The sequence below is a fragment of the Tamandua tetradactyla genome, chromosome 1 (assembly GCF_023851605.1).
Source record: "Tamandua tetradactyla isolate mTamTet1 chromosome 1, mTamTet1.pri, whole genome shotgun sequence".
Lineage (NCBI taxonomy): Eukaryota > Metazoa > Chordata > Mammalia > Pilosa > Myrmecophagidae > Tamandua > Tamandua tetradactyla.
The window spans coordinates 89220372-89234532 of record NC_135327.1 but is presented as its reverse complement, the minus strand read 5'-3'; the positions used below and the strand labels follow the sequence as shown (position 1 = coordinate 89234532).

Here is a 14161-nt window from a genome sequence, read left to right as displayed (position 1 = left end):
TCTATCTTTGAGAATGATCCATGAGCACTTGAGAAAAAGGTGTATCCTGCTGTTGTGGGATGTAATGTCCTATAAATGTCTGTTAAGTCTAGCTCCTTTATAGTAATATTCAGATTCTCTATTTCCTTATTGATCCTCTGTCTAGATGTTCTGTCCATTGATGAGAGTGGGGAATTGAAGTCTCCAACTATTATGGTATTTGTGTCTATTTCCCTTTTCAGTGTTTGCAGTGTATTCCTCACGTATTTTGGGGCATTCTGGTTCGGTGCATAAATATTTATGATTGTTATGTCTTCTTGTTTAATTGTTCCTTTTATTAGTATATAGTGTCCTTCTTTGTCTCTTTTAACTGTTTTACATTTGAAGTCTAACTTGTTGGATATTAGTATAGCCACTCCTGCTCTTTTCTGGTTGTTATTTGCATGAAATATCTTTTCCCAACCTTTCACTTTCAACCTATGTTTATCTTTGGGTCTAAGATGTGTTTCCTGTAGACAGCATATAGAAGGATCCTGTTTTTTAATCCATTCTGCCAGTCTATGTCTTTTGATTGGGGAATTCAGTCCATTAACATTTAGTGTTATTACTGTTTGGATAATATTTTTCTCTGCCATTTTGCCTTTTGTATTATATATATCATATCTGACTTTCCTTCTTTCTACACTCTTCTCCATACCTCTCTCTTCTGTCTTTTCGTATCTGACTCTAGTGCTCCCTTTAGTATTTCTTGCAGAGCTGGTCTCTTGGTCACAAATTCTCTCAGTGACTTTTTGTCTGAGAATTTTTTTAATTTCTCCCTCATTTTTGAAGGACAATTTTGCTGGATATAGGAGTCTTGGTTGGCAGTTTTTCTCTTTTAGTAATTTAAATATATCATCCCACTGTCTTCTAGCTTCCATGGTTTCTGCTGAGAAATCTAGACATAGTCTTATTGGGTTTCCCTTGTATGTGATGGATTACTTTTCTCTTGCTGCTTTCAAGATCCTCTCTTTCTCTTTGACCTCTGACATTCTAACTAGTAAGTGTCTTGAAGAGCGCCTATTTGGGTCTAATCTCTTTGGGGTATGCTGCACTTCTTGGATCTGTAATTTTAGATCTTTCATAAGAGTTGGGAAATTTTCAGTGAAAATTTCTTCCATTAGTTTTTCTCCTCCTTTTCCCTTCTCTTCTCCTTCTGGGACACCCACAGCACGTATATTTGTGCGGTTCATATTGTCCTTGAGTTCCCTGATACCCTGTTCAAATTTTTCCATTCTTTTCCCGATAGTTTCTGTTTCTTTTTGGAATTCAGATGTTCCATCCTCCAAATCACTAATTCTATCTTCTGTCTCTTTGAATCTATCATTGTAAGTATCCATTGTTTTTTCTATCTTTTCTACTTTGTCCTTCACTTCCATAAGTTCTGTGATTTGTTTTTTCAGTTTTTCTATTTCTTCTTTATGTTCAGCCCATGTCTTCTTCATGTCCTCCCTCAATTTATCGATTTCGTTTTTGAAGAGGTTTTCCATTTCTGTTCGTATATTTAGCATTAGTTGTCTCAGCTCCTGTATCTCATTTGAACTATTGGTTTGTTCCTTTGACTGGGCCATATTTTCAATTATTTGAGCGTGATCCGTTATCTTCTGTTGGCGTCTGCGCGTTTAGACAGATTTCCCTGGGTATTGGATCCAAAAGTTTGGAAGATTTTCCTGTGAAATCTCTGGGTTCTGTTTTTCTTATCCTGCCCAGTAGGTGGCGCTCGTGGTACACGTTTGTCTGCGGGTCCCACCAGTAAAAGGTGCTGTGGGACCTTAAACTTTGGAAAACTCTCGCCGTCCGGGGGGTTCGCTAGCCGAAGCGGCTTGAGCCGGCCCAGGGTCCGAACGCAGGTAGGGTTGCTGGTCGCCGCAGCCCGGGAAAGAGCCCGTCCGAATTTCCTAGTCGGCCCTGGGCGACAAGCGTGGCGAGAGGGCCCCAGCGGCAGCGGCCCGCCCGGGAGAATGCACGTTCCCCGGGAGTCACGGGTTTGGAAGGGGCCTCCCCCACCCGTCACCGTTCTCCACGGCCTAGGGATTTCCGATCCAATTCTCTCAGTTGGTCTGGGGGGCTGCGTGTGGTGTGGGCGCCAGCCGCCTTGGTTTCAGGGGACCGCCTCTCCAGTTCTCCCAGCCGGCCCGGGAAGGGGGAAGGGAGTAACTCCGGCCGCTTGCCACCCCGCCCGGTAAGGCCCGCGCGCCTCGGCGATCTCACCCGAGCTGCTTCTCTCAGCCAGCCAGCCGTTCCAGGATGGGGTACGCTGTCTTTTTTATCTCTGTTGTGGCTTTGGGTGCTTTCTGTATCGTTTCTAGTCCCCTAGTAGCTGCCCTGGAGAAGAAACTAAGATCCGCGCGTCTTACTAAGCCGCCATCTTCCAGGAAGCTCCAAATTATATGATTTTAAATGAATTCATATACAGTCTAAATTTCTACCATTTTACCTATTCAGTGTCTCTCATATCATCAATATGAAAAAAGTAACTTGTTTGAGTTTTAAAATTACATTAACTGTCAATAAATTCTGGTGTCATTTGGCGAATACTTTCAGCAAGAAAACCCCAGTTCTTTCCTTTTCTGTTTCAATATCTCAAGCACCTGTAAAGAGTTTTTGTGAGTCAGAAAAAATACTTATGTCCCCACAATCATAACTCTATCTGAACTCAGAAACATGAATTTCACATATCTAAATTTTTGTTATTTGCTGTCTAAAACAGAGGAACAAGACTAATTCGATAACAAGCTACCACAACTGAAAGATCAAATAAATTTGGATGGTAAGGGATACTTGTATATGGTCCTGCTACCTTTCTTATAATGTGAAAAGACCATTGAAAGGGTGAAGATGAAATGGATTCAGAGAACTGAAGACTCCCGCATTCTTTGAGAAACCAGCCAAAGATTTGCCTTTTAGTCCCTAGAGTTTCCTGAGGTCTCATTGGGTTCTCAGATCTTGAAAAGGCTGAGAGAAAAAGTCCATTCTTACAACTCATATGGGAAGGTTTACACTCTAGAAATGGGCTAGTTAGAGCTAGGAGTTAGGATTTCTTTAGCCATAGGTGCCTTCAGTTGCCTGCAAAGAAAGGGTCAAGCCCAGAGGGTCCATGGAGTTGCTTTTCACACCTTATTTCAAGAAAATAATCTCAGTTTGGGAATATTTGTTTTCAGAGCTGGATGACAGAACTAACTCATAAAACATAAGCATCTTTGAGAATTAACTAGTCTTACCTTATTTTAGAGATAACATTTACAAAGTTTTCCAATTTGACTCAGCAATCAAGGGAGGGGGTCAGAGCTAGAACTCAAGTCTTTGACTCCTACTCTCGTCCGTTAGCTGTCGAATCAGTGGTCTCAGTCTAGTTTTTGTTTTTTTGAAACCACACTACAGGGTTACATGGTGCTGACAGGCCTAAGGCCTGGAGAAGGTGTGCGTAGGAATGTTGTGTTTGAGGCACATGGTAAAGTGGATGGCGGTAGCCACCCTGCAGGAAGATTGAACGACAGTGGTATCTTCTCTACACTCTACCAAGTTGGGCTTTAAGATCGATGAGTTTATCACTTGCCATGACCCAGAGCTGAGGAGATTTAAAAATTCTTTTTCCTTCTTGTATACCCTTTTCTTCAGATGAATAGCGCCATTTTTTTTTCATATTTTTTCTCTCACAATTTTCTATCATTTCTGATTAATATTTAATCATTAGAATAGACATAGAAAACTTTTTTAAAAATCATAGGCCACTAGAAAAACAAACAAATAATAACTGAAGAAACAAATCCATTATGTATCTGTGTTATCATCACAAAATAATTTATGATCGTGTTGGATTTTTTTTTTCTTCTGAGTAAGCTGGGGAGGAAGATGGAGAAAGAGCTATTATGCAGGAATAGTGCATACTTCTGTCTTAGAGTGAAGGGAAATAGAGAACAAATAGGAGCTTGAGTAGGATAATGTGTAAATGAATCAATGCTGGGCGATCCTGGGAAAAGAGGGCAAACTTGAGTACCAAGTGTAGAGAGAGGGAAAAGGATGAAGAGAGAGCAGGTGGCACAGTTTTCTTCAGGACCTGCCAGGCCTTCCCCACTAACTGTCTGTACCATTCTGTCCCTTGGATCTTCCCATGTTTAACTTATGTGCCTCACCCCAGTTTTAATGCAGTCAGCAGCCCAGCCCTATCTCTTGATCCATTGCAGTTCTGTAAGTGTATTATGAATCACCTAGTCGTAGCTGGAGTGAGGATTAAATGTTAAAGTACTTGAGAAACTCTTAGAGTATTATTTACCCTGTAGTCAGGTCCCAGTAAGTGGCAGCTATTATAATAATTAAAGTTTTTTTTCCTCCCGTAATGAATCTTAGCATTGGGCGTACTTCTGTAAATATACATTGTTTGAAACATTTGAGTTGAGTCTTTGAAGTAAAGCTTTAGAAATAGATATGTAGTGATTTTCTTAATGGTATGTTGAAAATGAATTGAGTAAAAGTGTTGTTGGTCAAAACTAAATCCACCTCAAATTTTAATTATGTCTCATTTTCTTTTCTTCATTGTAGCAATTTAAAGGGCGTGTTAGTCACCCTGAGTGATGATGGTCACTTGCAGTGTTCATACCTGGGGACAGACCCTTCTCTGTTTCAAGCTCCAAAAGTTGAATCTAGAGAATTAAACTATGATGAACTTGATATAGAATTGAAAGAACTTCAGAAAATCATCAAAGATGTTAACAAAACACAAGGTATCTTATTTGCAGCTTATTATTATTATTATCAGTATTCATTATAAAATTCAAATGATCTTATATATGGATAAAGTTTGTACATATTAGTTAAATTTCCCACTGTGGGTTCAAGTCACATTGTAAAAACTGTTGCTCTTTAGCACACAATGTATTAGCTCTTAGTATATATGTTATAGTTTTTAAAAAATATGTCCTATTTGAAATAATGCTTCCATGAATGTGTTGCACGGATAGTGCTACCCAGTGCTTTTCTTTAAACTCTAAAGAAAGGAACAAGTACTTTTAGACCTTGAGAAGAGCACTGAAGTTTAGAATGATCATTTCTTGACTTCTGATATTCCTGAGAAGTTTTTAGTTGCTTCCTTGAAAAAGAAACCAAAGCAGTATATGAATTACCACTTTGCTACAAAAAATGTATTCACAAAAAAAAAAAAAAAATGTATTCACTTGCAGTTTAGCGATATAATTTGTTTATAGTTAATTAGCCGTCCAAATGGAGTGTAGCCTGTGGTGTGGTGATTTTTAATGACTCAGAGACTGATGATATTTTCAGTTCCTGACTTTTGAATAACTCAATATTATCTTACTTTGGGATTCACAAGGGTATAATTTTATTGTAAATTAAAAGAAACAAAACACCAATCCAGCAGTTTGAGTTGGACAGTGAAAAATATTATGTTAAGTTCCCTTTCCAGGGTCAGGTAAAAGTATTTTTTTAGTGTGAAAAAATATGAACTATTTTTGCATAAAAGAAATATTAAAACAAGTGGAATAATAAAAGAAGCTCAGCTTCAAAAGCCAACCAAAGCAATGTAGTCGATCTTAATCCTGATCCAGTCACTTTACTAGATTTATGTATGTTTAAGACTACATTACCAAGATTATATTTGTCTGATCCTGAGAAACTTAGGTAGTGTATTTTTAAAATATGAATATTAAAATGGAAATATTTTGCTTTGGCTTCACACATTCTTTTACAAAGTTTTGAAAGTAAACTAGTGAAGCTTTTAAGTACCTCCAATTACTTAAAAACCCATTTGTTGTCATCACTCCTGTGGTCAATAGAGAATTGTTCAGATTTGATGGATCATATTGCAATTTACAGATTTTCCATTTTTGATACTAGTTTTTCTGGGATTAATGAAATTATTTCTCATTTTATTACTTAAAAATGTAACTGGGTAAAAGTGGCACATGTATATGACACATGAATTTTCCTGAGTTAATAAAGTAAGTTTTTTGTAACTTTTCACTCTAAATTTTGTGTCTTGAGATTTTGTCCTTGCCATAACAATGTGCTAATAATATTTTGATTACCACTTAATTGTGTGTTAAATTTCTCAGAAGATCCCTTACAGCTAAAAGTTATTTCTTGTTGGCCATAGTGATGTCCTTGAGTGAGAAGCTTTAGGCTGTTTTACTTGTCATTACCTTGATCCTTGAAATAACTGCTAATTAAGCCAGGGATGTATCCACAGACTTGGGTGCAGAGTTCATTATTTATATAACCTCAAATTTCAGTTAATGTTCCCTGCCCCTTCCATTCTATCATTAATTGGTTTTATTCCTGAAAAAGAAACAAAGAGAAACTTTTGAAAAAGAGAGTCTTTAAAAATATTTTATTTCTAGATATGGAAGAAAATTAATATTTTATACCCTAATAAAACTGTGGTACATTTGTTTATTAAAATAGTTACAACTATTTAATTATTACCAAATTATTTCATTAGAGAAGATTGTGAGAAGTTAAAACTCTGAGCTTTTTGATGTTCTCATTATTCATTTAAATGTCACTTATTTTTAGAACAGTGGCTTTAACTCGAGAAAAAAATTATCTTCTGAATTATGTTCAGTACTTATAGTTATTTTTTTCAAATCAAGTGTTGCAACAGAATTTAAAGCCAATTTAATGAGTGCGCTTTGTTGTACACATGGTATAAATTTTCTACTGTAATAAAAGTTTTTTGCAACTGATTTTATATGTGTAAGTTATATGAGGAATGTATGTTATGAGCATGAAAATATAGTGATTTCTGTATGCCTCATGGATTCTGAAGCTTCTCACTTTCAACTCATTAGTGTGAATCCTGCCTAGCATTTTTGTTACCCATAGTCAATGACGTCTGCTGGTAGGTACTTTTGGAGATGGACTTTCTTTACGATTTAGGTGACTGGTCATGTTCTCTATTTTGTAGTGGGAATGAAGGACTACATGCAGCATTGTGATAGACTCCAACCACAGGGGTGTCTCCAGGAAGGGAGAGAGAGCAGTAAGACATGGGACTAAAAAATGAAACTCTTATTTGTAATATAATCTGGGATAACAAAGTTATCTCTAACTTTTGAACTGGAAGCATTTATACTTGGCAGCCTTGTTAGGAGATGTGTCATTTAGGCTTATGTTTAGCTGTATAATTTAGGCTTATACTTAGCTGTAGAAAATCCAAATAAGCTGGCTTACACAACGGAGAGGTTTATTCCTTTCTCATATAAAGGATGTCCAGAGGTGGACAGTCTAGAGTTGGTTTGGTAGTGTCACAGTCATCAAGACTCTGAATCCTTCTTTCTCAGGGCCATCTCTTGTTCCAGGATGGCTTCTGGAGTCCCTGCCTTCACATCTGCAGCCTAGTCAGCCCCTTTAAGAAACTCTACTAGAAGCCACACCTTGAAAAACTTCCACTCACATCTCATTGGCCATTCCAAGTTGCAAAATTAAGTGTTACAGCTGAACACTGTATTGCTCAGGATATAGTTAGGGTTCTTTTAGTAAAGAATTATTGAAAAATTGTTATTGGCAGGGCAATGAGCAGCCTTTTGTACTCTATTTAGTTGTGTTATGGAAATTCCCATTCTGAATCTTCCATTATTGATAGGAGTGCCTGATGGCAATGGTAGGTAATCCTTCACTTTGTGAGACAGCCAATTCGTGTGGCAGCATCCAAGTCTTTTCCATATTTTCAGGCAGCCCTCCTCAGTGTCTAGTGAATAGTTCTTCTTAGGGTCACAAGATGAATTCACAAGTTTCTGGCATTGTGTGCAGACATGATTTCTAAGAAAGAAGAAGATGTTTCTCCCCAGTCTCCCTTGTTATTAGCTTCCACGGAGCATATGCCACCGCCCTGCACACCCACCTTCCCTTAAAGATGCATTTGCCAGGATTAAGTCAAATGCTCATACTTGAAGCAGTGAGTGGTCAGGAGAATGGGATCACCATGACTGCATTTGACTAATTGAGATTCTCTTCAGGGGTCTGGGAGAGGTGACTTTCCCTAAAGTGAAGGCCAATTCCTTCGCAAAATTAGGGTTCTTCCCCAACAAGGAGGGAAAAAGGAAGAATGGCTATTGGTAAGCAGTCAGTTGTCTGTCATATGAACATACATTTGTATGTGTATAAATGTTATTTGGTACTTTTTATTTAGGATCTCTTTCACTTATTCATAATATCTCGTCATGCTGTATTTGAATTATTAAAATTTTGAAAACAACACATGCATGTGGTAAAAATAATTTAAACAGTACCAAAAGGGTAAACAATCTAAAATGAATCTCCCTTCAACCCCAGAACAGTGCTACTTCTTAAAGGTAACCCCATCAAGAGTTTTTGTGGGTTCTTCTAGAAAGTTTTCATGTTTATGTCATTGGTTTTATACAAATATGTACATACTAGATGTATTGTTCTATATATTGCTTTTTTAATTTAATAGGTATATCTTGGAGTTCTTTTCATATCAGTGTATAAAGATTGATAGCACTCTTATTTTATAGCTTAGGAACATTGCATAGTGTGGATATACCATAATTTATTTAACCATTTTCTTATTAATAGATATATATAAATATTTTTATTGTTTTCAGTTTTTTTTTTTTAACAACTACCAAAAATGCTGCAGTGAACTTCCATGGGCATGTCTGTGAGTATTGAATAAATTCTTGAGAGTAGAATTGTCAGGTCATAGGATATGTATATTTTATATTTTAAAGTTATAACCAAATTGCCTCCAAAGAAGTTACACCACTTTGGGCTTCTACCAATGTTAAGGAGAGGGCTTTAGTCCTTAAGACTGGTCAGGCCCTGGGTCAGGCCTTAGCTAATATTTTTGGGAAAAAGGACCGTTTTCCTTTACAGGGTTATTGAGGAAAAGAATTAGCATTAAGCTTCTATTCTGTATTGTTGTTTCAACCTTTATATCTGTGGGATCATTTTGTTGATATATGGTGTTCTAGTCTGCTAGCATCCAGGATGCGATATACCAGAAATAGAATGGCTTTTAAAAGGGGGAATTTATTAAATTGCAAGTTTACAGTCCTAAGCCTGTGATAATTAAAGCAAGGCTAGAAAATGTCCAATCTAAAGCATCCATGTTCAAGAAGGCCGATGAAGTTCAGGATTTCTCTCTCAACTGGAAAGGCACATGGCGAACATGGTGCTGGTTCCCTATAGGCTTCTTGTTTCATGAAGCTCCCCTGGGGGTGTTTTTCTTCTTCATCTCCAAAGGTCTCTGGCTGTGTAGGCTCTGTGGTTCTTGTGGCTCTCTTGTTGCTCTCTTGCTTTCTCCAAAATGCTTCGTCTTTTAAAGGATTCCAGTAAACTAGTCAAGACTACCTAGAATGGTTGGCGTCACATCGCCTTCTAATCAGAGGTTAATACCCACAATTGGTTGAGCCACATCTCTGTGGAGATAGTCGAATCAAGTCTCCAACCTATAGTACTGATTAAGGATTAAAAGACCCAGCTGCTTGCACAAGATGGATCAGTATTAAAACATGGCTTTTCTAGGGTATATAATCCTTTCAAACCAGCACATATGATATAGATAAACCTGACACAACCAAAGACAGCAGGTTTTCTTTATGATTAACTGAATTTTTTTTTTTTTTTCTAATTACAGGTGTTTGGCCCATGACTGAGAGAGAAGATGACTTGACCGTTTCTGCCATGGTTTTGCCTAACTTTGATTCAGTGTCTGTATGTGTGTTTTCAGATTTTAAAGGGGTTTGTGATAGTGGTAGGCTCTGATGAACTGGGATCAAAGGTATCCATTTAAATTTTGGGTCTTCAAATAAAATTTCAGGGAGGATAGCAAAATTTATGCTTTGCTTCTTTCTAGATAAAAACATTTCTGGCCTCTTTATGCCAGTAAAGAACTCCTTTGGCAAGATTTTTGTTTATGAGTTGAATACAAATAATGGGAAGGGACCCACAAAAGAGTCCTTACTCTTCTTCTGATACTATCTTGTTCTAGTACTTTTTGTTTCTTTAACTTTCTCAGTACCAGAGTCTCGAGTCAGTGGGGTAGCGTTTATGAAAGGCTTAGCTCAGTGCATGTAAATTACTTCTTAAATACATTGTGGTGGAGGTGGTAGGGTTGGTTTAAGAGTAGATAGTTGTTCTAGGAATTATTTTTTCCCTTACTTCTAAATGTGTGACTCAAAACAAGCTATTTAACTATCTTGGTGTCAACTTTCTCATCTATAAAATAAGAGTAACAATAGAATCCCAATTGTTGAATTGTTATGATAATTAATGATTCTAATCATTATAGTACAATTGCATTTAACTTCTTCCAACATTATCATCATCATAACCATCACCTGCATCCCATTATTTGTCTTGTTAACTGTCATATTCTTAGTGTCTGTCACTCAATGTATATTTATTCAATGAGTGAAGGAATAAAACTGAGAAACAAGATGAATGGAATGGGCACTGTTGATGGTTATGCCACCTCATTTCCTTGTTTATCCTTTTGTAGCACTTGTTATGATTGGTTGTGTGTTATTGCCTGCAATTTCAGCAAACTCTATTATCTGCATGTCTCACAAAGTTGGTCACTTTAGGCAAGTAATTGAATTCACTGGTTTTATTGTATTTAGAGTTCATATCATGTAAATTCTGTCTGGGAAAGGACTTCAATATTTAGGCAAAAGAGCATGATAAAATAAGTGGTTGTCTTGCGTTTTCAAAGATTAGTCTTAAGTATAAACAGCCAGCCCAAGTTGTGGTAAAAATCATGTTACCATTGCCATAGCATAATAAATTGGGTACAGTTAAAAAAAAAATTGGACTATGTAAAACAGACATATACCCTGCTGAGTCACATAGAGGAGGCCCTGTTTTAAACAATGGCCATTCAGAACCATTTCTCACTCTATCTGAAAGGTGTAGTCAGAGTGGAACATTTTTGACAAATGTATACATATTTTCTTGCCTTGGGCAACTTATGTAATTTTTTCTAGGTTCTCTTAAGCATAAACTATTTGAAATGAGGAATTCCCTTTCTGTCCTTTAACAGCTTTTGGTCTTTGAAGGAAAGGGCCTTATGTTGCAGTACCATATTGTAATATGTATTTCCTTACTGATAAAGTGAGTGCTGTTTCCGCTCAACCAGATGTCTCTTTCCAGCTTCACTTTTCCTCCACCCTACTGTTTCTCCTTCTTAAGAGATTTCTTGAGAGTGTAGTGTTCAACCCACTGGAAAACATTAGTCCAGTGATTTACATGGCTAAAATGGTATGATGTAGTGGTGGTGGTGGTGGTGGAGCCTTCTTATAGCCATTTCTCTCTGGCTATAATTTTATGTTCCCAAAAGACTGCTGCCCTTGAAATATCTTGGTGTTTAGAGCATGGATTGAAAAGAGCAGGAAGCAGGAGATGTTAGTTTCTCTTCTAGATCTGTGGACATTGAAAAAAATATTTCCTGGAATTTATGTAATACTAGAGCAAATTTTTTATTTTGAACCATTACTTTGAAAGTACATATCTCAAAAATATAATTTATATTAGAATGGAATCTTTTATAGATGAGACAAGCAATGCTATCTCATCTTCCTGAATAAGAAGCTGGATTAGAGTTCAAATATAATTCTCTGTGGAGCCATGCATAGAATATGAATTGCCTATCTCTTGATTCTGGTGATGCCCATTATACCATAGTGATCCCCATTCTTAGAAGTGGCTTAGATTTTCTTAGCAAAAAAATTCTAAATAGATTAAATTGGAGCACAATGGATCCGATTAATTGGTTGGATAGAGACATTATGGTCTTAATTGTTCCCTGAGAATTCATCTGGGTATTATTAGAAAACATATTACTACTTGATCTTATTTTGTTCCAGAGTGAGCATTGTTTCTTTCAATCTAACACTCAAAAACAAGTGAAAAGGTATAAAGAAATCTTTGTTTTATTTTATTATACTGTGAATTCTTTAAGAGGTAGGACCATGTCTAAATCTTCTTGGTAGCCCAGCTGATTCTTTAAGAATGTTTATTGAATTAGTTTATGATATACACTAGTAAAAAAATATACCCCTATTTTTATTTTATCTTTTAGGTTTAAGGCCATTCAATGTCTATATTATTAGTTACATGTCTTAGATATATGTTATTAATCAGAATAAAGCATACCTTTGGCAAATTGAAAATAAAAGTATCTAAAAGAATGTCATAATGTTTATCTGGGAAATACATTGAGGCCTCCTCTATATAATATAGAGTACAAGTGAATAGAAATAATTGGTTTCAATGTTTAAGTAAATTTGGAAATAGAGTGGTTTAATAATGAAATATGTGACCTTTGCTTTCTTTACATGGTAGTTTTAAATATTAGCTCATGACTTTTCCGATACAGGCATCCAGAAAACCCCAGTAACTCTTTTAGTCTATCATCAAAGTACCAAATCCTTTATAGTTAATTGCTTATTTTACTGGCAGGAAATATATATTGTCCCCATTGTGGTCACTTACTAATGTGTACTATTGAAAGCACTGTTTCCTTATTTTTCTTTTCAATTCTATGTTTACAGCAAGCCACGGATGTTGAAGTGGGAACTGACCTTGTCCCTTCAATCACAGTGAAGGTATTGTACCATGGTTTTAGGCAGTAATGCACAGACAATATTATGCATTTCATCACATCTATTACTATTGCAACCCTATAAGTAACTTATGGATATGCAAAATATACTGTGGAAATGTGTGTGCTTTCCTCAGCCTTGGATAGTGAACTGATAACCTTCATTGTTACCTACAAATTTAAAACTATTACTTACATTTATGGCAGTATGTCTACAGTATAAGCAATAATTATGACATCCCTTCTGTTATTTATGTAGCATGATCCAGAATCTTTTTTCTAGAAATAAGTTGATGTCTTAAATCTACTAAAGCAATTGTGTCATCACCATTCATAACAGATCAACCAGTTGATTGCAAAATCATATATAGTGTACTCTACAGTGATACTGAGGTTTATATGAATGCTAATATCTTTCTTCTATGTATGATTATGTGTGTCCCTGAAAAGAACTCCCAGTTTGCCATAATATTATCTCTGAATGGATGTATTTATGGTAAGAAAATATTAAATGAAGAAGCCACAAAATGGAGTAGTGACAAATTGATAGTCCTGGAATAAAAGAATATGAAGAATGTGGTTTTGGTTAAGACTTTTAGTCCTGTCATTGTAGAATTTTAGAATAAGAACTCCAATGTAGAACCCTTTTAAGGCAGTTAGATTAAAGTATGGTAATCAGTCAGCGCATTATTAAGCTGAAAATATTTATCACTACCCAAGACGTTGAAGCCAGGGGAAATTGTGGATTTTGGCAGTTCACTTAGTCAAAACTTGGATGGGGCTTTATATTTTCTTAGATTATAGGTTGCTGTCTTTGGAGGAGCTTGACAGAGAACCAGACTTTACCAATTGTGTTCACTTACACTGGATCCAGCGGGTGGCCCAAGTGTGGAGATTTTTGGTTGAAATTGAAGGGAGCCTAATCTTTTAACAGTTTTCTAAGCTAAAGTTTTTGGATTCTTGCCACTGGAAATAAGGGTGGTCTTTTCCTGGTTCCCCTTCACCCTATCCAATCAAGATTATCTCATTAATCTTCTGACTCTGGAATAGTGTTAGTGGTAAAAACACTTAAGGAAAACAGATATCTGCAGAGTTGTAGGAGTGATCTATATATTTTTTGTGTAGGGAAACTTCTTCTTTTTTTTAATTTTTTATTAAACATAACAACATACAACATGAACATTCTTACCATATGGTCATTCCATTCTTGGTATATAAACAATAACTCACAGTATCATCACATAGTTGTATATTCATCACCACAATCACCTCTCAGAATATTTGCATCAATCCAGAAAAAGTAGTAAAAAAGAAAAAATAAAAAAATTCATACATACTATACCCCTCCTCCTCCTCCCTCACCGATCACCAGCATTTCAATCTACTAAATTTATTTTAACATTTGTTCCCCCTATTATTTATTTATTTTTAATCCATATGTTTTACTCATCTGTCAATAAGGTAGATAAAAGGAGCATCAGACACAAGGTTTTCACAATCACACAGTCACATTGCAAAAGCTATATCATTATGCAATCATCTTCAAGAAACATGGCTACTGGAACA

At 36.2% G+C, this 14161-nt stretch overlaps 1 protein-coding gene across 8 annotated transcripts in view; it reads left to right on the top strand.

Moving 5' to 3' along the window:
- BBS9 (Bardet-Biedl syndrome 9) overlaps positions 1-14161 on the top strand; it is a 699527-nt gene that overhangs the window by 310362 nt on the left and 375004 nt on the right. For all 8 annotated transcript variants that reach the window (XM_077120094.1, XM_077120102.1, XM_077120084.1 and 5 more), the window contains 3 exons: positions 4558-4739; positions 9632-9708; positions 12546-12599. In XM_077120094.1, coding sequence (XP_076976209.1) covers positions 4558-4739; positions 9632-9708; positions 12546-12599 — 313 coding nt within the window. The remainder of the gene's footprint in view (positions 1-4557; positions 4740-9631; positions 9709-12545; positions 12600-14161) is intronic.